This window comes from Tamandua tetradactyla, chromosome 15 (genome assembly GCF_023851605.1).
Source record: "Tamandua tetradactyla isolate mTamTet1 chromosome 15, mTamTet1.pri, whole genome shotgun sequence".
NCBI classification, from domain to species: domain Eukaryota; kingdom Metazoa; phylum Chordata; class Mammalia; order Pilosa; family Myrmecophagidae; genus Tamandua; species Tamandua tetradactyla.
This window is the reverse complement of record NC_135341.1, coordinates 54,969,635-54,993,581: the sequence shown is the minus strand read 5'-3', so window position 1 is coordinate 54,993,581 and position 23,947 is coordinate 54,969,635. Positions and strand designations below refer to the sequence as shown.

At 38.1% G+C, this 23,947-nt stretch overlaps 1 protein-coding gene across 3 annotated transcripts in view; it reads right to left on the bottom strand.

Moving 5' to 3' along the window:
* GLB1 (galactosidase beta 1) overlaps nt 1-23,947 on the bottom strand; it is a 106,894-nt gene that overhangs the window by 23,908 nt on the left and 59,039 nt on the right. For all 3 annotated transcript variants that reach the window (XM_077129894.1, XM_077129896.1, XM_077129895.1), the window contains exons 10-14: nt 23,618-23,730; nt 6,853-6,927; nt 4,607-4,696; nt 1,678-1,791; nt 295-426 (exon numbers count right to left, since the gene is read on the bottom strand). In XM_077129894.1, the coding sequence (XP_076986009.1) occupies nt 295-426; nt 1,678-1,791; nt 4,607-4,696; nt 6,853-6,927; nt 23,618-23,730 (524 nt within the window). The remainder of the gene's footprint in view (nt 1-294; nt 427-1,677; nt 1,792-4,606; nt 4,697-6,852; nt 6,928-23,617; nt 23,731-23,947) is intronic.

The following is a 23,947-nucleotide window of genomic DNA, read 5'->3' as shown; positions in this document are numbered from 1 at the left end:
TGAAAATTCTAGCAGAGAACAGTAAAATATAAAAAAAGTAGCATAGGACATCATAAAAAAAATTATAAACTCTAGAATGCTGAAGATCCTTGTGGTTTACTGATGATGCAGAGCAGATCAGAGCAATCAGAATCCTAGCCTACAGCAGGTCTTGCAGACACGTTTTTGATGCTGGATGGATTCTCAAGCATGTCACACACTACCTTAAATCAAAAGCAAAAAGACCAACATGCCTGCACTAAGGCAGCATAGGTTGCCCAAGAATGCAAGTGCCTGATGGTCTGTTTGTCCTACCTTAAAATCTTTGTTGTATCTGCCATAGTTCACGCGCCCCATGTTCTCCACCAGCAGGTCCAGAGTGGCTCCAGCCCTCCCCGTTATATTCAGAGTGACCACATTGTTTCGCTCAAGGACTCCCTGGGGCACCTGTGGGTTCAATGCCAAGTGAGGAATGACCAGGTAAGAAGATCAGCAAAGAGAGGCAGCACCTTCGGTTTATTTAGGACTCATTGTCCTGCCTTGAAGTTTCACCAGACTTGATAGCCCCCTAGCCCAAGTTACCAGCCAGATGGCCAAGTCCACCCGAGCCCTACTTTCTAGACAGGAAAACCACCAGACACTGTTCATAGCAAGGGAAGATCGAGGTTGGCTTCCTTTGTCCTGGAATGTTTGCTGCTCATCTATTTTTAATGGAGGCAAAATCTGAGGGGAGAATTCCTGTTCGAGAAACTCCTTTGTGTTCTCATATAAGTCAGTGATAAGAAAAATAGCATCTATGCAACTGAGAGATGAGACAAAATCAGATAATTGCGATAAAATCAGTTAGGTGGAGTATTCTCACCTCAAAGTACTTGACATGATGCACTAACCACAGAAATTATATAATAGAATGAAAGAAAACAACAGGTATTTCAAGAGCATGTATTTCCTAATTTTTAAATAGGTTCAGTTTTCAAAATTTGGCATTACCCAACTGTAAGTCACTAAGATAACCTCTAAATTGAAAGTCAAAAAACACTATCAGTATAGCATAATGTCTTAGACACTTGTTCCCACTGAAGTTAAAGCCATGGATTACAATGGGATGAAAATGTTTCAATCTTAAGCTTTCCAAACATATTTTCTTAGGAAAATGTTTTCATCGATTTCCTCATATGATCATTTCAGCAACATGAGCAGAAACCCTAAAATAATATCCGTATTTGTTATGAAACAGTATTTTTGTGCATTTTAGTTATAATTAACACAAAAAATCATTCAGAATATAATTTCTCAACGCAGGGTGTAGGCACAGCGTGAAATGAATCACTACTCTAAGATTGTATAGTGGTGTTTGCAAAACTGAATTGGAAATGGACCCCATCAAGCAGCTCACAGTTCAATGAATAAATCATGACAGGCAACATGTGATAGTCAGAGAAGCCTGGCCTTGGGCTGGGGAGCCTAGATATTCTTCAGGGAGGGTGGGGTCTTGAATACACCCCTTAGCATTCCAGGCAGGTGGAGCCTGGGTGAGGCCAAGTCAGCAAGCAAGGGGCACAGTAAGGGAGAGGTGGAGGCTGCGGCTGTGAAGGTAGCAAACACCTCCAATGCCACAGTAGCAAGAACAGACTATCTATATTTCGGCCCCACCAGAGCAGAGACACGAGAAATGCGCAGTTCAGAGACAATCCTTACCTGGTCCACAGAGACATAAGCTCGATCATGGACTCCATTTAAGGGCGTAGAGAGGGGTGTCGGGTCGCTGCAATCTTTAGGAAGTGTTGTTCGGTACAGCACAAACCCAAAATACTAGTTAAAAAGGGATGTAAGAAAAATACATCACTCTGACCATTCATTTTAAGAGAACTTGATTACCCTCGATCTGTGAAAACAGCGAGGTTTCTAAAGCCATTGGGAATGAAAAGCTTCCCCCACCTGCAGCAAAAATTCAATCTGAGAGAAGGGGTTTATATTTTTAGATAACAGAGTAGCTATCGTAGTAGTAAAACACAAGGAACTCTGAAAAACATTTCATTGAACATCCCTTTTACAGAAGAGGAAGATACATGTTAATTCAAAACATGAAGTCAAGAAAAATCAACAGTGATAATAGTAAAGCCAAGAGATGAAGCTGCACCGGATAACAAGTTCTCCGGGTTCCTAGACTAAATCAAAACAAGAATCAATCAGAAACTGTTTAAAGTGGGGGAGAGAGAGAAATAGAGACAGTTGAGAAACCAGGGTGTAACTTGCTGCGAAATCAGAAAATATTTTCAGATGCTGACATCCCTGACCTGGGAGGAGGTCTTCAAACCACCAGCCTTGGCAGTGATGATGGACTCAGAAGCACAGATGTTGACTTTGCCAATTTATTCCTGTCATAGACACTAGCTGGGACAAAGTTCTGAGTTACAGAATAGAATCCAAAAAGAAATTCAGCATGGAACAGAGAAAATCTTCCCCACTTCCAGGGCCTGGAAGGAAAGGAAATGCACCTGAGACCAGTGGAAAGTTGATGTAGAGGAGATGAAGAAAACATCAACCCTGTGTAAGGAAAGTGGGATGCAAGAAAAGTCACTAATGCTGCCACCAAACTTTTGAGCACACAAATCCCTTCCTCCCAGATCTCAATCTCTTCTCATTTTCTTCTTTTTAAAGAAGCCAGTGTAGTAAGTGCTACATCAGAGGCTGAGGAAAACTTTGTGAAGGGCTTCCAGGAGGGAAGCAGACCCTGTGGTACTCCCTGCAAAGGTGTGGCTGAGTCCCAGAGGCATGAGGGCTAATGGCAAGCCCGTAGCTCCTGCCCTCCATGGATTCTGCTGGAAATAACATCCCAGGGGCTTGCCCCAGACCTGAAACAGCCAGGGGCCAGGCAGCTCCACCCAATTCAAGGGCAATGTCTTAGCCAACAATCAGAGACAGGTTCTGAGAAAGAATGATGGCTGTAAATGTTTGTACATTAACCTGGAACTCCCTTCTAGAGATACAAGCACTTTTGTAATATCTCTTGACTCAGTGGCCCTGCAGGTTGGATGAGGCAGGTTCCATATAGATCAGGACACAGACACATAGACGAAGAGTGCTAGAACTAGAGGAAGAATCTACCCAATGTGGATGAAAAAAGAGGTTGGGATGGGATGGGCAACTTATGATCCATTTTACTTGCTAAAAAACAGTGATGCTGGAATATAATCACAGGTGTCAAAACAGTAATTCCAGGCAAAATACACTAAACTAAGATATGCTATTATTATGTAACTTTATAGCTCAGACTCCTTCCAGAATGTGATCTCCACAAAAAGTCAGAAAGGGAGACTCATAAACTTTCATTTCAAATATGGGACTGAGATTCTAACTAAATGCTCAAACTTTGCATCACCAACAAAAGGATGAACTGTTCTCATGGGCATCCTACTGTGGGACCCTGAGAAGGACCTTTGTTGTGCTTGTGCCAAGAATGTTTTATCTGAATATAATCGACAAGAGACAGTCCACAAAACAACATGCCTGAACTTTGCAAAAATGTCCACGTCACGAGAGGGGGAAAAACACAAAACAAAACTTAGAAACACTCTTAAATTGTAGAAGACTAAAGAGACATTATAACTAAATGCAATGTGTGATTGTAGATTGGAAACTGAATTGGGAAAAAAAGCTATAAAGGACATTATTGGAAAAAACAGGGACATCTGAATATAGAATGCACATTAAATAATCGGATTGTACTAATATTAAATTTCCTGAGTGGGATCATTGATTAAGTTATGTAGGACAATGTCCTTCTAAGGCAATTTATGCTACACTATGAAGTGTCATGATGTTGGCAACTAAATCAAATGGTTAAAAAAAAGCAGCCAACTACACAGACACACACATACAGAGGGAAGAAGATGAAGCAAGTGTCGTAAATGTTAACTAGTAGAGCTAGGTGAAGAGCACACAGGTATTCATTGTACTATTCCTGCCCCTTTTTTAGATTTGAAGTTTTCTAACATAAAATATCAGGAAAAAACATTTAAAAGAAAGATGCAGCAGAGTGGGCTATGGTGGCTCAGCAGGCAGAGTTCTCTCCTGCCATGCCAGAGACCCAAGTTCATTTTCCAGTGCTTGCCCATGGGGAAAAAAAAAAAAAGATGCAGCAGGGTCTAGAGATTAAAAAAAATAAAGTGCTATTTTTTTTCAAAAGTATGAAAAAGAATCTCCAAGAACCCAAAATATCAAGAATATAGTCCTTATACTTCTGGGCTAACTAAGGAGAGACAAATAATTAGATTGACTTTTTTGGGTATTAAAATAAAGTTTTTCCACTGATACCAAGTAATAAAGATTAATTAGACCAGTCAATGCACTTAACTTATAACTTGTGAGAACAATGTTGAAGTAAGTTGAGTCACCTCTTATTTGAGTTATAATACGAAATGGGAGAAAAATACAGGAGAGATTAGCTCACCATGCAGTACTTAAAGCTAACCAGAGTCTGGAAACTCATGCTTAATTTGCCTGCGCTTTGATTCATCTGCTTACCATTTTGGTGTCTGCACTCAGAACAGGCACCGAAAGTCAGGGCAGAAAGAAACATTTTTGCCAGTGAGAAAAAGGTGCAGCATTGCATTTGAAGGCATACCTGCTTCACCTGGACAAATGTCAAAGGATAAAGGCTTTTTATGGGCCCAGATGGACAAAGGATGTCTAGCGCCTCCTCCACTGTGTTTAACTGAAAAGAAACAAAAGCAGCATTCACTCACTCTCACCTTCACTGGTCATCACAGTAGAGGTAACAGTGCTTTCCAAGTTATCAAGGATATTAGCAGATTCGACCACTCCCCTCTCCTCCCAAAAACCTACCTTGTTCAAATTCTATTCAATATTGTTTCCCCTCCATCCACTCCTCAACTCTTGATGAAAAATATAAATATGGGTAATCTTAAAAAGCGTTTCAAACATAACTGTTCAGAAACTTAACCCCAAGCAAGAGACATAATAGGTTCTTAAAATGTATAAAAAGCAAGTCTCAGAGGCTCTCTCCTCTGGAAAGCCTTCTCCAACATCCTGAGTGAAGTACCTCTAGCTAGGCTCCTCTGAACCTGGTCGTGGCATATTTTCCATGCCTTTATCACTTATCAGTTGTTTACCTTTTCTTTCCTTGTCAGACTGTCAGCTCCTTGAGGGCAAGGTCTGTACTGACACATACCCAATATCCAGCACATAGTAGTTACTCAATAAATGCTTATTATATTCCATGCAAAGGGTTGTGTATTTTTGCAACCCAGGATGCTTGTTATGATGCAAAAACAACAACAATAGTTGCCAATCATTAGGTGCCTACCATACTCCAGATGAGATGGAGAGTTTGGCACACACTACTTCCTTTAATCCTTTAATACAGAGGAGGCAACAGAGGCTCAGAGAAGTTAACTTGGGTAAAGGAAGGGTGAGGATTTGCAGTTACCTTTGGTACCTGCAAACCCAGGGCTTTCTACAGCATGATAATGGTTAGGAATTTTATGAATATTTTCCATGGTTACCTTGCTGACATGGAGTATTGAGGGGAAAAAAAACCCCACAACGCCAACAAGTCAGCTTGTTGGAAAACAGGCATATTTTCCCGTTTGGACAATTAAAAGAATTCCAATCAGGGTAAAAAAGATTTTATTCTGTATAACTGATGTATACAAATTTAATTGTTATAAGCTGATTTGTTATCTTAAATTGTATACATTTATTTAACAATGAAAGCCATTTCTGTTCACCTGATTTACTTTTTCCTGGTAGACTAACATACTTTTGGTACTAAGTCAGCTTTGTTTTAGCAATATTATTGTTTTAAATATTTGCAATTATTTTCTGTTACATAAAAATAAAACTCCTATTCATCTAAGCAAAGAAAACCCTTTTCCTTAAGTAGTACTAGCAAAGAATACGTAGAAGGTGCTCTCTTTACGAGTGTGATTAAAGTTTGATTAACCTAAAGGAAGATTCCTATCAGGCAAAGAGACCACATACTTTGTAGAATGTAGCACATGTGTCTGACACTAAGTGGAAAATGTTACAAGAACTCAAGCAACCTTAATATCAAAGGGTTTCACGGATGGAAAAATTACACAACTGTGTTTGGTATTTTGCTTCAAGATAAAAACTTATGATGCTATTTTAGGACACCAAGGTTCTTAAGAAATATATAACTGTTCAAGTTTTTCTTGTTAGTTAAAATGTGTAGGAGTTAGGGATTATAAGGGGAAAACCTGAAGATACTGATGGTCAAAACAAATCGACATAGGCTTACGTCACTTTTGACTAATTAAATAAAATCGCTCTTCTTTTTCTCTGTTCCTAGAATAAGATGCCCTGAATTACTATTCATGATTAATTTTTAACTTTCCCCCCCTGAAGTCCCATTTATCATATAAACTACAGACCAAAAACATTAAGACATGATTGTAAGATAAAGAGAGTGCAAAATTTAGGGCAGAGACCTATCAAAATGCCTCTGGCTTTTGGGAACCCCCTTTAGAAAAGGTCACTTACAATGAGCCTCACCAAAAGTGGACTGTTGTTCCTGGAAGGCTCCTTGCGTTACTTCTGACAACTGATAATCGAGCCAAAATGATCTGAATGATCTAAGAATGCTTTCAAACTCCTTTACTGACTCCAGCTCATATCCCATTTGTTTATTCTGTCAACATGCATACATAACCTCTCACTCTCATCTCATTTTCCCAGAAATATCATCTACCCCACCAATCTCTCCGAAAAGACATTTGCAGAAAAATAACCAACCAATTCCTGAGCACAGCACTTTCACTCACTTCTGCTAAATTCTACTTCTTCACTCCTACCTCACTTTCAACTCTTCTGCTATTTTTTCCTTACCTTTTTCAGACCAACTTTTCCATATGCAAACTTCGGTGTAGATGGAGGAATAGGACCTTCTGGTAGTTTCTCAAACTATAAACCAGAGTGGGGAAAAAAAGAGAGAAGTAAAAGGCTGCTAAACTTTCAGAAACATACTCATGAAATTAATTTTTTCAAAAGGAGGGTCAAGGAATCAAACCTAATAATGCTAGTGATTTTTGGAAAGGCAAAGGAGCAAAAGGTATTCCTCCAAAAGAGGATCTGGTAAATTTTTAATTCTAAGTGTGGGTACAGGTATTCATTTTAAGCACCAGGAATCATTCAAATAATTATAGGACAAAAGACTTAAAAAACAGAAGAGCAAAAAACAATTGTAGGGTGGCAACAGGGGAAGACTGGGGAATGAGAGGGTGAAAAAAGGTATTTGGCAAAACAAAAACTGAAGGGAGGTAGCCGAAAGTATGAAAATATTAATCTTAGGATAGATTCAAGTATCATATCAAGGTTAGATTTAGTGTGGTTATAAAAGAGAACACTGCTATTCTTATGAAACATAACATGAAGTATTTAGGGGTAAACGGCTGTGATGTATGCATGATTTATGCAACCATCCAATGGTATAGAAAATATACAGACAGACAGACAGACAGAGACTGAGCAGAGAGGTGAGGAGAACACAAATGATGAAGCAAATGGAATGAAATGATGACGTGGGTATATCCAGGTGAGGAAATACACGTGTTCATTACACCATGAATATTCTTTTGAATATGAATAAGTTCTTATTCTTGAAACTTTCCTGTAAATTTGAAATTATTTTTAGGTAAAAGGTTAAAAGAATAGAAATGAAACCTTATTACATATATTAGAGTCAGAAGACCTGAGTGTGAGTCCCAGGTCTTAGAAGAGTCTTTCCAATTAGTATCTCCGAGGAGATTAATGATTTCTGAAGAAACTTCCATTTCTTTTTTGTTTCCCTTTTTAAAAGTAATGATAAAAACTAATGATTAAAAAAAGAAGAGAACAAAAGTCTGTTATAATGAACAACAGTCTCACGCCTTACTTTTCTCTTAGTTTTATTCTTCAGAGGAAACCATTTTAAATGATTTAATTGTCTCTATTTTTGCTTCTTCTGGTCACTAAATAATGTGCTTATATTGCTATTTCTTGCTTGATCAATTTAAAACATTATTATTGATCACTTTAATATCTGACATATTAGCTCAGTTGTACTACAACCAATACCTCCCCTTCCTGTCAACATGGGTCTATCATCATTTTCAGTTCTTCTACTGAAATAATAATATCCTTATACCTTTATACCTTAGTTCTAGCAATTAAGACAATATCCTTTGTGTCCATCCTTTTTAAGACAAGGCAATAATAGCATCCTTCCTTGAAGTCTCCTCCCTGAGCTCTCTGTGGAGCTCCTCCAAATCACAATAATATATATATATATATACATTATTGTGAAATATAACATGTGTACAAAAAAGCAATAAATTTCAAAGTACATTTTAACAAGCTGTTTTAGAACAAATTTCAAGGTATGATATGGGTTACAGTTCCACAATTTCAGATATTTCCTTCTAGCTGCTCCAAGACACTGGAGACTAAAAGAATTATCAAAATAATGATTCAGTAGTCATACTTATTTGTTAAATTCTATCATCTCTGACACAACTCTTCCCTCTCATTTGATCCTTCTCCCAATCTTTAAGGATATTTGGGCAAGGACTGCTCTAACTTCTTCATGCTGAAAGGTGGTGTTGATGTTATGGGGTAGGGGGATGCAACTGGTTGATGCTCTTGGAGATACTGGTAACTCTGGGTTTCAGGACTTATTTGGCCTAGGAACTATCTGGAGGTTTTAGGTTTCTGAGAAATAAACTTAGCGAATGAAACTTTTATAGAGTCTCAGATGCCACCCTGGGTATTCTTTAGGGTTTACAGGAATACTGTTGGTTAGGGCTTGACATACCTTGGCAATTAGCAATGTCTGGCTGACACTTGCAGAAGTATAGCCCCTTGACTCCATATGAAATCTCTTAGCCACTGATACCTCATTTTCTTACATTTCTTTTCCCCTTTTCGGTCAGGTAGGGTTTGTCTATCCCATGGTAGCAGGGCCAGTCTCATCTGTGGGAGTCATGTCCCATGTGGCAAGGGAGACTTTCACCCCTGGATGTCATGTCCCACGCAGGGAGGACGGTAATGATTTTGCTTGTAGAATTTGGCTGAGAGAGAGAGGCCACACCTGAACAACAAAGAGGTTTCCTGGAAGTAACTTGGACACATAATTATATGTAGTCTTCGCTTCTCTGCTACAGAAATAAGTTTCATAAAAACAAGACCAAAGGTATAGGATTTGGCCTATTAACTGGAAGTCCCTAATGGTTAAAAGAGTACCAGGGATTTCCCAGGTGCAAAGTTTGATAGTTCTATATTTTTTCTCCAGTCTCTCAAGAGACTTTGCCAATACTTTTAAAATTATCTGCCCAACATATTCTGGAAATATCCAGGTATTACATTAAGTTATACAGAATTGTAAGACTTCATTCCCAATTCTAGGGTTCCATGTGTTTAGGCTGTTTAACTAAACTGGCCAGATAGGTTAAGTTAGATTGTGTGCTACAGAAAACTTAGATTTTAGACAAAATAAAGTTCTCTTCCTTTGGTCTCATACAGTAGGACAATATCATCCTTTACCCTGTATTCTGATTTACTTTAGTCCCAACCAGATCGGCTTCATTCTTATCTCTAACTGAAGCCTGATCTCGTTTCCAGTTTCTTTATTCCATTCATTATTTCAGTATAACATTCCATCATATGTACACACCACAGTTCACTCCTCTGCTTCTCAGTCAATGTACCCTTTGGCCATCTCCATCCATTGGGTATCATGAATATGTCGCCATAAACCCCAGTGTGCAAATGTCTATTCTTGTCCCTGCTTTCAGTTCTTTCGAGTCTATTCCTAGTAACAGCATTGCCTAATCACATGGCGACCCTATATTTAGCTTCCTGTGGATCTACTATACTGTCCTCTGGAGAGTCTGCCCTGTCTTCCCCTTACACTCCCCGGGGACTGAGAGTTCCTCTTCCTGTTTCCTCGGTCACCACGTTTCCACTTATTTTCTACTTTCCAGAAATCTTTTGAAATCTCTCATACACGGACAGGTTCCCTCTCGTGGTTTCACAAGTTGTTTTGTTTTGCTTTTAACTCCTTTTTTTTCTTTTTTTACCATTTGGTAAGATTTTGGAAGTAAAAAGAGATTAAGTTGTGGTCTGTCAGCCATCTTGAGCCAGAAAATCATTTGAACTGCTAAGATTCTGTGAACCTAAAATCTGTGAAAGTTTTAAAAGATAATTTAAAAATAGATGACTCTGAGATCAAAGACTTTGTGGTGGTCTCAGACAGACTAGAAAGAGGAAGGTGTTGCAAGAACTTTCTTCTCAGCTTGACCCGAAGCCCAGACTATATCCCTTCTTCTCTGTCAGTACCTTTCATCCCTAATAAAAGCAAAAAATGCAAATCCACAGATGAGAAGGTTAGTGCATCATGACCTGTTTCCTGAAGTCCTCTATTTACCTGCACAGTAGTAACCATGTCATATCCGACTTCAAGGTAGATTCTTCTAGTTAAGAACTACAATCTCTAAGGTTTCCACTACAGATGCAAGGAAAAGAGGTCCTTGTGCTTTGTCTGATTGTGGCAACCAAGACTGAATTGGAGAAAAACAGGAAATTCTAAAACCAAGGGGAATGGGAAATAATCTTTGTAACTCAGAAGTAAACTTTAACAGCAAATAGCCTTTTTACTCCACCAAATGAGTCTTTTTGAGATTTGAATTAAAAAAAAAAGAATTGTAATCTCTTCTACCACATTAAAAGAAAAAAATCATTCATAGACACCTTTATTCAAACCTACATTCAGCTAACTTTGAAGAGGTGCTTATGTACCAGTTTTATTTATCTTATTTACCGTTCATAAAAGCTCCTGTTGTTATATCCTCTTTTTAGAGATAAGGAGAGTGAGGAATTTAAGATTATAAAAGGGGCAAGAGAGGGAGCTAGGATTTTGACTCCAAATCTAGTATAGTTTCCACTGCTCCATTTAGCCTCATTTATAGTTGTAACAGAATATAAAGTTGCTTCATTCATAACTAGCCCCCACAAAAAAATTCCCACAAAATAGTCTCTCTTCTCGTTTCCTCCAGTCCCTCCTCTTATGAATGCATGTAATCGAAAGATAACAGATAAATTTACAATTTACTAATGTCACTTACCAAAAGCACTTTTGATATAGCTGAATATTAACAATTTTATTTATTGCATATCATAGTGCTTCAAACAAATATACAGAATTTACACAATTGACCATTTTTCCTATTGTCAGGAGCGGAATTATGTCCAACTTTTGCTATTGTAAATAATGTTGCAATGAACAACTTCATATCTATAGCACTATCCTTTGATTGTTTAAAATAAAGCCCCAAGTTAGTTGTCATTGGGTAAAAGGAAATGAACATTTCATATGACCTTTAAAATACTGTGTGCCAAATATCTGTACTTGTTTGTTTATGTCATTTGCCTAACTATTTGGGTCTTGATATTTATCAGTGGTATGGGCTCACTGTGACATAAATATTAATCTTCTGCCTGCCTATCCCGTTTGCTGCAATTTTCTGTCTTTCCTTTTGATTTTATTAAGTTTTCACTGACACTAGTTTTTCATACAGCAAAATCCTAATCTTCTATCCAACCTAACTGATGTTTCAGGAAATAAATAACTAGAAGAATATACGAAAAATTCATACTCCTAAACCTTTATTTCTCCACAGTTATTTGTGTTTTAATCATAGTTTTCAGACCAATCACAAATTATGCTTCTTATCATACTTAGCTGGACAAATTCAACATAGGAAGCTGCTCTTTTCCCAAAGAATCCTGTAGATTCAATGGTAACCAACTTTTCCTTCACCAAGATCTCTAATGTTTTCATTCATTCGTCTAACAAACTCTTATTAAGACAGATTTTGGGCCATTAGGCCATCTGCTCTCCTAAGACATACGTATAATAAACTCTTTCTCTCTTTGAAACGCTTAAGAGTTTGTGTCTTGTCCTATCCTTACTATCGGCAAAAAGTAAGAAATGTGTGCAAACAAGTTATATTAACAAACTATGAGAAGTAGTGTATTAACGATTTCCATATCAAAAAGTGGTGGCAGAAAGCAAAATGTGGCTAACTCTCCTAAGAGACAAATTCAAGAGGATTCCCTAGAGAAGGAACTGCGATAAATAAAGAAAGGCAGAAGGAACAGTAGGTACAGAGGCCGGGAGGTATGAACCATCCCATTTGTAGAATTTTATGAACAGAACTTAAAACAACTGACCATCCTTCCTATCTATATTTAGATTTTAAAATATTTAAAATCATTGCACTCCCCCACTCCTCCCCTACCCCGGCCCAACTACTAACTCTAAGAATCCCAGGCTAAACTCTTATTTCAAGGTCCTACCTCAACTGCCACTTGATTAATATCTGTAGAATATTAATCTAGTATGTCTCCCAAAAAAAACAGCTGGGCTACTATCTCTGAATGAATCCCAATGAAGAACTAGAATAAAACACTTAAAATGGGTCTTAAATTCATTTGAAAACAATAAATTAAACTCATAACTTTAGGAATCTGTAGGGAGGAGGGTGTTGCCCTAATTATCCTCGAGGTCAAAGTGTTAACCATGTCTGGTTGAGTTTTACCCACACCAAAGAGACAATCTTAGAAAATGCAAATGTCATAAGCTTTGTCATGTCTCGAAGCTCCTATCGTCAGGAGCTGAATTGTGTCCAGTTTTTGTTGCTTTAAATAATGTGGCAATGAACAACATACAAGAAGGTGAGAATTGAAAGAAGAGGTTAGTGGAAAATAGGCCACATAATACAGGACACAGCATATGATGCCAAAGACTACTGACTTTTCCCTGAAGGTGAGGTGATGTAGGAAGGCAACCTGTCCAGACCAGCATTTTAAAGAAATCACTCTGGAAGACGGACTACAGAAACCAAATCTATAGGAAATAAAGAGACCATAGTTACAAGAGGGGAGGCCATGAGCTCTAATGCTTTGAAACACTACTTACCATTTGTTAAACAACATTCATTTTCTCATTTTTAATTATTAGACATAAAAGTACCGTGTTCCCACTGGCACCATGGATTCACAAGAGAGTTTACGTTCATATAACCGAGAAATCAGGATTTAAGGGATGATTTTGATTACTGACTCGCTATATAAATATTCCTTTTTGCTTTCTGGTGGAGTAGACTGGGAAATACCTAAAATCTCTGAACTGTAATCCTGCTGTCTTGATCTGTGATAATCGTTGTATAGCCCTTATCTTCTGCCCCCGCGATTGTGAAAACCTTGTGGCTAACCTTCATCAGTACCTAGTCATCCAGTTTTTCAACTTTAGAGTCTTGTAATCGCTAAAAACAGCCCGTAATGTATGTTAATAAAGGGTCCTGGGTCCACCCAGAACTAGACTGGTTCTAACCAAAGTGGGCTCTCCTGACATGTGCAGTAGCTTAGGCTTTAACCTATAAGTCATCTAGACCTCATTTTGTCATTTTCTTTCATATGTTTGGTGACTAAGCATGTAATCACAATCTGCACAGGCTTAATAATCAGAATACTTCTAAATATATCATCTGGGGCCACTGTGCTCATTATCCTAAACCCTGCCTACCTTTTCTCTAATAAAACTACCCGAATTACTGCAGTTCAGGTAGACAAGATTTGGGGCCATTAGGCCATCTGCTCTCCTAACACATGCGTAGTAATAAACTCTTTCTCTCTTTGAAACCCAGTGTCTCAGGAATTGGTTATCGAGTGTGTTGGGCAGAAGAATCCATGCCCTTTGTGTGGTAACATTTACCCCCTGTTTTCATTTCCTAGCTGATAACACAAATACCATACTGTGGGTTGCCTTAAACAATGGTTTAATTTATTGATTCATGGTTTTGAGGCTAGGAGAAGTAGAAAATTGAGGGATCCTCCAGGTGATACTTTCTCCCCAAACATTGGTGCTCTGGGACTGACTGCAGGTCATTGTTGGTTCATGGCTTTTCTGTCACATGGCAATGCACCATGGCAGCATCTTCTCTTTTCTCTTCCTCGTTCCTTTGACTTCCAGCTTCTGGTTGCTCCCATGGCTTCTCTCGCTGTCTGATTTTCACTTTGCTTTTAGAAGACTCCAGTAATCCAGATTAAAGCCCAACCTGACAGCTGGGCTGCACCTTAACTGAAGTAACATCTTGGCAAGATCTTATTTACAATGGAACCATGTCCACTAGAATGTGAACTAAGACTAAGAACATGTCCAACTGAGGTACACAATTCAATCCAACACATCCACAAAGCGAATCTTTAGCCAAAAGCCCAGAGGGAAAGTCAATCAGGCAGTGTAGACTGATGCTGGATCTAAATTCAAAATCCATTAGATTTTAAAATATTTAAAATCATTGCACTCCCCCACTCCTCCCCTACCCCGGCCCAAGTACTAACTCTAAGAATCCCAGGCTAAACTCTTATTTCAAGGTCCTACCTCAACTGCCACTTGATTAATATCTGTAGAATATTAATCTAGTATGTCTCCAAAAAAAAAAACAGCTGGGCTACTATCTCTGAATGAATCCCAATGAAGAACTAGAATAAAACACTTAAAATGGGTCTTAAATTTATTTGAAAACAATAAATTAAACTCATAACTTTAGGAATCTGTAGGGAGGAGGGGCAACAGCCCTAATTATCCTCGAGGTCAAAGTGTTAACCATGTCTGGTTGAGTTTTACCCACACCAAAGAGACAATCTTAGAAAATGCAAATGTCATAAGTTTTGTCATGTCTCGAAGATTCATATGCAAAGGAAAGCCTGGGGCCTTCTCTGATGAGTACTGGCTTATGCAGCCTGAAGAAAATATCATCCCCAAGAGTTGAAGTTAGTGAATGGTGTTGTCCACCACAATCTAGGGTTCTCTTGAAATGGATTAAAGGGGAGATACATTCCATTTTTTGAGTCTTTGGTAAAGGAAGGAGGCAGGAAAAGCAATACACAGGATGTTTACCATTCCATTTCCTTTCCTAGATGCAAGCAAATATTTTAAATATCATTTTATAAACCAGCTAACTAAGCTTCTACAAAGTCTCAAAACAGCCCATTAAATCTTTAAAGCAATTAATTTCTCTCCTCTAAATCTGAAATACCAAACAAACAAAAAAAGCAGCAGCAGCAGCAGGAAAAGACCACATACTAAGCTGCAATCAATTATGTTATTAAATTATATCCATTTCTAGGATTCTGTCTCCTTCAAGGGTTCATCTTATTCTGCTTACCTGCCAAACAGTTTGGATCCCCTATGTTTGTCTCTGGCTTGGCCCACCGCTCTTCTTTCTCATCTCTCCATGTATGATTATAAACCTGTTCCTGGACTTTAGCCTCAATCTCCACTGAGGATTCCTGAATCTGTGCTAGTACAGCCAGTACTGCTTCCTCTCCACAACCAGCTGCTCCTGCTATCATTTTATTCCTGGGTTACTGCAGCAGCCTCCCAAATAATCTTCTGCCTCTAATGACTCCCACAGGGAAGGATCTCAGCAGTATGATCACATGGCGTATGCTTTTGCAAAATTTGCAAAAGTAAGATATTTTAACCACACAGGCTAAAAACATATCTCTGTACTAGCTTCTCCTCTGTCACACGTGCTAGAAGCCTTAGGAGTAGCCATAGCCATCTTTGGGACCCCACTGAAGGGCAGATGAGGTGCGGATTTATTTAACTTGGGCACAGTGGCATATATTAATGGTTCACTTTCACTTCCAGGAGTTAAGTTACTGCCAGTAGATTATTCGAACATGCTGACCCTCACCTGGCATCATAATGCAACATGAGCGTGCCCCAGGACACCCTGCCCCAGAAGTATGTGGGCTATAGGGAGAAACAAGGTTAGAAAGTATGAAGTTAATACCTAGTCTGTGGAAATTTCTTCCAAATATTACAGTTTATCTCCCAAGGAGGAGTTTGGCCCTGGCACTGTGGGATAAACAATGCCATCCTGACCAAACGGGGAAAAGAAGTGTAACAAATAAAGTATCAGTGGCTGAGAGAGTTCAAATAGAGTCAAGAAGCTACTCTGGAGGTCACTCGTATGCAAGTTTCTATTAGACATTGCTACCTATCATAACTTGCCAAACCACAACCACAACAGTTTCTGCAAATCCTAAAGAACACCTCAGGCAATATATAAGATTCTACAAAGGTTCCATGCACTAGGGTAACTTTCGAGAAACCAAAAACCTCCAGATGGGTCCCTGGACCAGATAAGTCTTGAAACCTAGAGGGCCCAGCCTCTCTAGAACATCAGACATTTCCATCTCCCTACCCCATATTATTGATAGCGCCTTCCAATATGAGAAAGTTAGAATGGTCATAGCCCATATACTCCTAAAGAGTGGGAGAAAGATCAAAGGTAATGGTAGAGTTATACAGAGAAGGTAGGGTTTAACAAACGTTTATGATTGCTGAATCATTATATTGGTTTTTTTTTAGTCTCCAGTATCTTAGAACAGCTAGAAGTAAAAACCTAAAATTATGGAACTGCAACCCATACCAAACTCTGAAATCTGTTCTACAACTAATTGCTTTGCAGTGCTTTGAAATTTATTGTTTTGTATATATGTTATTTTTCACAAAAAAGAAAAAAAAAGTCGATTGTGATGACAAAAAATCTTATTTCTTCTAGCCTCCAACGTTCTGGAGCAGCTAGAAGGAAAAGTCTGAGATGATCGTATGGTAGCCCATGACAAACTCTGGGATCTTCCCTGTAACTACTTGTTGAAGAGTGCTCTGAAAACTATTGCTCTTTCCTTTCTTTGCTTTGTATATATTTTATATCATACAAGAAAATTTTTTTTTTTAATTACAGTGTACGTGTAGTAGTTGAAAGAACTTTCAAGATTTCCTCAATTTTGGTGATAATACTAAACATTGATATAACAATATGAGTAACAAAAAGTGAAGATAAAAGTAACTTCAAAACTATTGACTTCAATTCTCTCTATGAAAAAGAGTGCTGCCATCTGAAGAAACAATAAAACAGCATGCAGAGTGGTGCAGCCCCTCCAGAGGGCAGTGTGGTGGTTCTACAGGAGGCTAGGGGTGGGGCTGCCATAGGATCTTACAACACCATTGTACACCTGGAGGAACTGAGAATGGGGACCGAATGGACATTTGCACACTGGTGATTACAGCGGCAGTGTCGATTTGGAATGGATGGAGGTGGCCTAAGAGTACAACGACTAAGGAATGGAAGGGGGAACTGTGGTGTATACATACAATGGATAACTGAGCAGCCACAAAAGGGAATGAAGTTGTGAGGCATGCAAGTAGGTAAATGAATCTTAAGGTCTGCATGTTGAATAAAATGCCAGAAACAAAAAAGACAAATATTATCATGCCTCACTCCTATGGACTAACTATAACATACAGTAAACCTGAAGAAGTGAAGTTCAGAGCATGGGTTTTTAGGTTGACGCCTATTAAAGGTCCCTAGATTGTAAGCTCTTACAGCTGTCACGTATATTCAGAAGTTGTAACTGTTATTTCTAAATTCTGAGTGACTGAGCTATTTGTTATAACCTGGTTGTTCCCTGGAATTTCGGGTATTTGTGTGACTCTGAGACTCAGAATTAGAGCTCTGGCATAATGAAAATCAGCATTATCCCAAAAAGCAGCTATTAAAAATGTTGAAAAAGTAATCAGACTTCAACTAGAGATATGAATGAAGCTGATCTGGATAGGACTAAGGTAAATCAGAATACAGGGTAAAGGATGATATGGTTTATATTTTAAAACTTCAACTTCTGTCTGAGACCAAAGGAAGAGATGTTTTTTTGGTGCAAAATTTACATTTTTGGTAGCGCATTATCTAATTTAACTTGCATGGTCTGTTTACTTGAACACCATAATTACATGGTGTGAGATCTTGTTGGTTTCTGTAGGTTAGTATGATGCCCTGATATCTCCCAGAGTAACTTGGGCAGAGGATAAAAAGTATTTGCAAAGTCCCCCAGGGGACTGAGGAGAAAGGAGGAAATGTTAAACTTCCCCATCTGGTGAATTGTGATATTCTCGCAAGCAATGGGGACAACCAATTCAATAGGCTGAGCCCTTGATCTTTGGGCTTGCCCCTATGAAACATATTCCTGCAAAGGAGAAGCTAAGGCTACTTATAGTTATGCCTAAGAGTCAACCCCCAGAGAACCTCTTTTGTTGTTCAGATGTGGCCTCTCTCTCTAAGCCAACTCAACAGGTGAACTCATACCCTCCCTGCTACATGGGACATGACTTCCAGGGGTGTAAATTTCCCTGGCAACATGAGGCATGACTCCCAGGGATGAGGTGGGATGCAGCATCATGGGATTGAGAAAGTCTTCTTGATCAAAATGGGGAAGATAAATGAGACAAAATAACGTTTCAGTGGCTGAGAGATTTCAGAGATGAGAGGTTAGCCTGGAGGTTATTCTTATGCATTATATAAATATCCCTTTTTAGTTTATGGTGTATTGAAGTGGCTAGACGGAAGCACCTGAAATTGTTGAACCGCATTCCAGTAGCCTTGACTCTTGAAGAACGATTATATAATTATATTATATATTATATAATTAAACCGTGTGATTATGAAAAGTTTGTGGCTGATGCTTTCTTTAGATGAGCAAAAAAATACGGATAATAAATAAATAATATGGAGGGGGATAGGAGGTAAAAAAATTGGGGCAGATTGCAATACTAGTGGTCAGTAAGAGTGAGGAGTAAGTGGTATGGCATGTATAAGTTTTTTCTTTTTTCTTTTTATTTCTTTTTCTGGAGTGATGCAAGTGTTCTAAAAACGTTCCTGGAGATGACTACACAACTCTGTGATGATTCTGTGAGCCACTGATTGTATACTTCGGATGGATTTTATGTGTGTGAAGGTATCTTAACAAAAATACCAAAAAACCTCCCCACAAAAAAACAGCATGTGGCTAAAAGAAGGAAGGGAAAGAAGGATGGTTGAAATGCTTCGTGTAGTTAATAAAATGTTAGTTTTAGAGATTATGATATTGTGATATTTGTCAGCTCTTTTAAACTTCATAATTTATAGTGATTTTTTTACTCATTCTAAATACATATACATTTTTATGGTCTCCAACAATAACATTTCTGAAATGTATATTTAATTATACCACTTTGTTCCTTAAAATATTTCAAAGGCACCCCACTGCCTATAATTCAAGCTACTTAACATGGCCTATCCAATAGTCTTTATTTTCTTGGTGAAGTAGGAGATAATATGACCTATACTTTAAGGGGAAAGCACAGAGCTTGAAGGGAGGCTTAGATGAGACAGTGATAAGAAGAGATCAGGGACAAAAAGGGAACTGGAGATCATTAGATATTCAAATGAGATCGAAAGCACAAAATCCTGTCCTAGCCAGTTCTACCGAAGTGTAAATTTCTCCGGCACAGCTCCTGTAAAAACAGATTGCAGGGCTCTACCCCCATAGTTTCTGATTCAGTAGAATTCACATTTCTATGAAGTTCCCAGGTGATTCTGATGCTGCTAGTGTTTGAGAAGCACTGCTCTAGAAAATGTTCTCTCCTTCCTGGGAAGACTAGGGGTTTATTCTCTAGAGATGGGGAAACAGATAGTCTTTGAGTTCAAGGTTGACATGCCCAGTTGATGGCACAGACACCATATTAAAAATAGGGAAATTAAATGACCATGTACACTATAAATGGTAACTACCTACCCCATTCCTAGCCTGCCCCAACTGGTAAGAATGCTGGCAGCCAGCCTCTTATTCCAGGCAGGAGAGTTGAAGACATCTCTCTAGGGAATCATAAAAGTCATAGAGGAAATATCTAAAGAGACTGATACCTTGTAATTTTATATAATTAAATGAAATTAAATAAAAAAAAGAAAGGATACAGTCCCTAAAAGCAAACCAAACCAAAACAAAAAAACCCTACCAAAATGAAATGAATGAACCTACCTTTTCTTTTTTTGGGGGGGTGGTGGTGGTGGTGGTGGTGGAGGTGCATGGAAGGCGAGCATTTTAACACTGAGTCACCTGTGCATCCTTGAACCTGCCTTCTGATTGATTTGGATGGTGGCATAACCAAACCCTACCTGTAACTGCAATTTTACTATGCCTGTCTCAAATTTGGCCCTGAGTATACAGGATGTAGTAGTTTTAAAGATATGCCCATAAATTTTTTGAAATTCTTCCCCTCAAGGAGTGGAACTTAATTCCCCTCCCCTAGTATGTGAGCTAGACTTAGTAATTTGCTTCTAGTGACTATGATATGGCATAAGCTATGGGATGTTACTTCTGAATTCAGACAAAAAGACTGTAGCTTCTGTGTTGGAGGCATTCTCCCTCTCATGGATCATTTACTACACTGTGAGTAGCCTTATGGAGACACCCTGATGGCAAGGAACTGAAGCTTCCTGCCAACAGTCACATGAGTGCATTTAGAAGTGGCTCCTTCAGTCTTAATCCGATATTGAGAGACTGTAGCCCTGGACAATAGCTTGACTGCAAACTTAGGAAACTTCACGAAGCACAGCATCCAGCGCAGCCTCCACTAGATTCTTGGCCCTCAGAAACTGTGTTAGATAACAAATGTTGATTGTTTTAAGCTACTAAATTTGGGGTAATTTGTTACACAGAAGTAGACAATTAATATGCAAAGAAAATAAACTCCCCTTGAAAATTAATATCCATAGCTAGCACTGGCATCTATCTGCAGCCAAAATTCTCACTACCTCTGTGGGATGAAAAACTTCAAACTAAGAATCTAATAAAAATTCTTGTGGCCCTTGTTGCCTGTTAAAAGCAAACACCTATCCTGTCTGGAAGAACCCAACTTCATCCCAACCCTCAAAGAATTCTTAAGAGTCTCTGTTCCAAGAATTTGAGCGTATAGTAATAAATCAGACAAGGAAACAAAGCATCATAGGCAAGAGTCCAAAGACACAACAGAGAGCAGAATCAGATACAAAAAGACTTTGCATACTACAGTTATCAAAAACAGATATATAAAAGAGCTGTTTTCGTATGTTTAAAGAAATAAAATAAGAAATATAAGTAAAGAACAAGAAACTTTTAAAATGACCAAGCAGTATTAGAACTAACAATGTGAACTTACAGAATGAAATATGTAATTTAAATTAACAATTCAACAAACAAGTTTAACTTCAGAAATTAATGGTTAAAGATAACAGCAGAATTGTACAGATTTGAAGACATTCAAAATGCACACAAAGACAAACAATTGAAAAGCATAAAAGAGGTTAAGAGACATGGAGGCTAGAATCAGAAGGTCTAACAAATGTCTAACCAGAGTTCCATTAAAAAAAGAAGAGAGAGAATTGGACACAGGTAAATATTTGAACAGATAGTGACTGAAACTTCTTAGGTCTTGAGAAAAAGAGATGAAGTCACAGATTTAAGAGGTCCCAAGCTGGATAAATAAAAATAAATTTACACTTAGATTCATTGTGGAGAAATAACAGAACATCAAATATGAAAGGAAAATCTTAAAAGCAGCCAGAGAAGAAAAACAGATTACCTTCAAAGGAGTGATAGGCTGGGAGTCAACTGACTTCTCATTAGCAATAATGAAAGCCAGAAGACAGTGGAATGGAATAGCATCTTCCATGTGCTGAGAGAAAATAACTGTCAATCTATTCTTTTGTTCAAACCTGAATTCATATATCTAATTGCCTACTTACCATATATCCACTAGGAAGTGTATTAAACAAGTCAAACTCAACATATCCAAAACTAAGCTCCTGATCTTCCCCCAGTAAAAATGGTAACTCCATCTTTCAATCAAGTTACTCAGTTCAAACACTTCAGACACCTGACTCTTTTCTTTCTTTCACACTCCACATCAGAAAACACTATTGACTTGATTTTCATAATACAGTCTGAACGCAATCAGTTCCCCCTAATTTCACAAGCTACCATCAGCCCTCATCTAAATAGGATATAAAAAAGAATATAGGAAAATTGAATTTAAAGCATTGGAACCAAGTAAATAATAGCCAAAAGCATACAAATAAGCTATTAATATGATACAAAAATGACTAAGGTAAAAAGCATTGTTATGGATAGAGAGTTACTGCATAATTACTGAAGGATAAAAATTTCAACTTGTGTACTTAATAACATAGCCTCAAAAACTGGCAAAATTACAGGGAGAAATAGATCAACACAAGTCTTTCAATAAATAACAGAATCAACTGACAAAAAAATTGGAAGGATATCAAAGATTTCAATGGCACGATCAATAAACTTAATCTAATGGGCATGTATATAGAATATTACAATCAGCAGTCTTAAAATACAGTTTTTTCAAGGACACATAGAATTGGCATATGCCAGGCTCTAAGACTAGGCTCAACAAATGTCAAGGGGGTTGGTATCACATAGACTACATTCTCTAACCAAATGCAAATATTCCAGAAATCAATAACTATAATAATACTTATGTCTGATAATTTAAAAATATACTTCGAAACATTTCATAGATAAAGAGAAAACCTGTTTCTTTCTCTGAACATGGACATGTTCAGAAGCAAATAAATAACAAAATATTGTATGCTAAAATTTATAAGATGCAGCTAAAGCAGTGCTTGATGGAAATGTATAACTTTTGAATGTTTATATTAGAAAAGAAAACACGCTGGGTTAAAATATGAAGTTCAAAATAAAGGAAGGAAGAAAAACAAAAAATTAAAACAAAATGAATAAAAAAACAAAATAAAGGAAGGAAATAGTAAAGATAGACTAGAAAGCATTGAAAGAGAACAAACATACAAGAGAGCTTGGAACATATCACTATAAATTCTGCAGAGATTAAACTCATAATAAAAAGATAACAAACAACATTTAAAAATACATGTGAAAATTTAGATGAAATGGGAAAATTCTAAGAGTAGTCAAATCTAGATTATAGTTTTCTATGTTTGGAAAATAATACAAATTTTAAGTTCAACGTTTGTGCTTACAATAGAGACTACGACATAAAAAAAATACCATTTATAGGTAGAAAACCTTTGTCTTTTTTACTTCAAAACTCAGGTGACTGAGCAGAAAAACTGTGGCTTTTGTTTTTAAACCCACAGCAGAGACAGGAAACCCCACCTGGGCCCTTTAGGTGCTTCAAAGGTCATGACGTTAGCAAGACTAAGCAGTTCAGGTGGCAAACCAGAAGGAAATGGCAATTGCTTACTTGCCCCAGATAGAAAACTGATGCATTGCTGACAACTCACCGTTGCACCGAGCGTCACAATTTCCAGATCTTTTTTCTGGACACCCTGTTTTTCCTTGCCTTTAGTATTTATTAAATAATAGTAATGGCTATCACTTATTGGACATATATGTGTTGGGGACTATACTGAATGTTTTACATATGTTCTCCCTAATCCTTACAATTCAACAAGGGGCTCTAATCCCAGTCTTACAAATGAATAGATCAGTAGAGTAACCTGCTCATGGTCTCACTCTTAGGTGCACACCAAGCACAAATCCAAGTTATTTCATGCCTCCCTTCATCTGTCCTTTAAAACATGAAGGTACCAGGAAGAAAATAATCTACAGAGCCAGCATGAGTTCAAGGGAGGCGCGTTTCAAGATCAGCCCACCACAGCCCATACAAAGAAGCACTCACCTTCTGGATAACGTCTCTCACAGCAAAGTATTTTTCAGTGAGGTCCCCTGCCTCGCTCAGTGGGGCATCATAGTCATAGCTAGTGGGCTGCGCTGCATAGGGAGTGTTGGCCCCTAGAAGACAAATACATGTCACTAGTTGCTGCTGCAGGACTTGCCCAGGAATATAATCTTTGGGATCTGTGGGCTTGGCACTATGGAAAAAGAACATAGAGCACACATTAAAGCCAGTTGTTAGGTGACACAGAAGTGGTCCTCAGGAGATGCAAAGTTCAGAGAAAAGAGATTTTCTTCCTACAGGTGGCATTTGCCAAGTACCTTAGAGTTTACA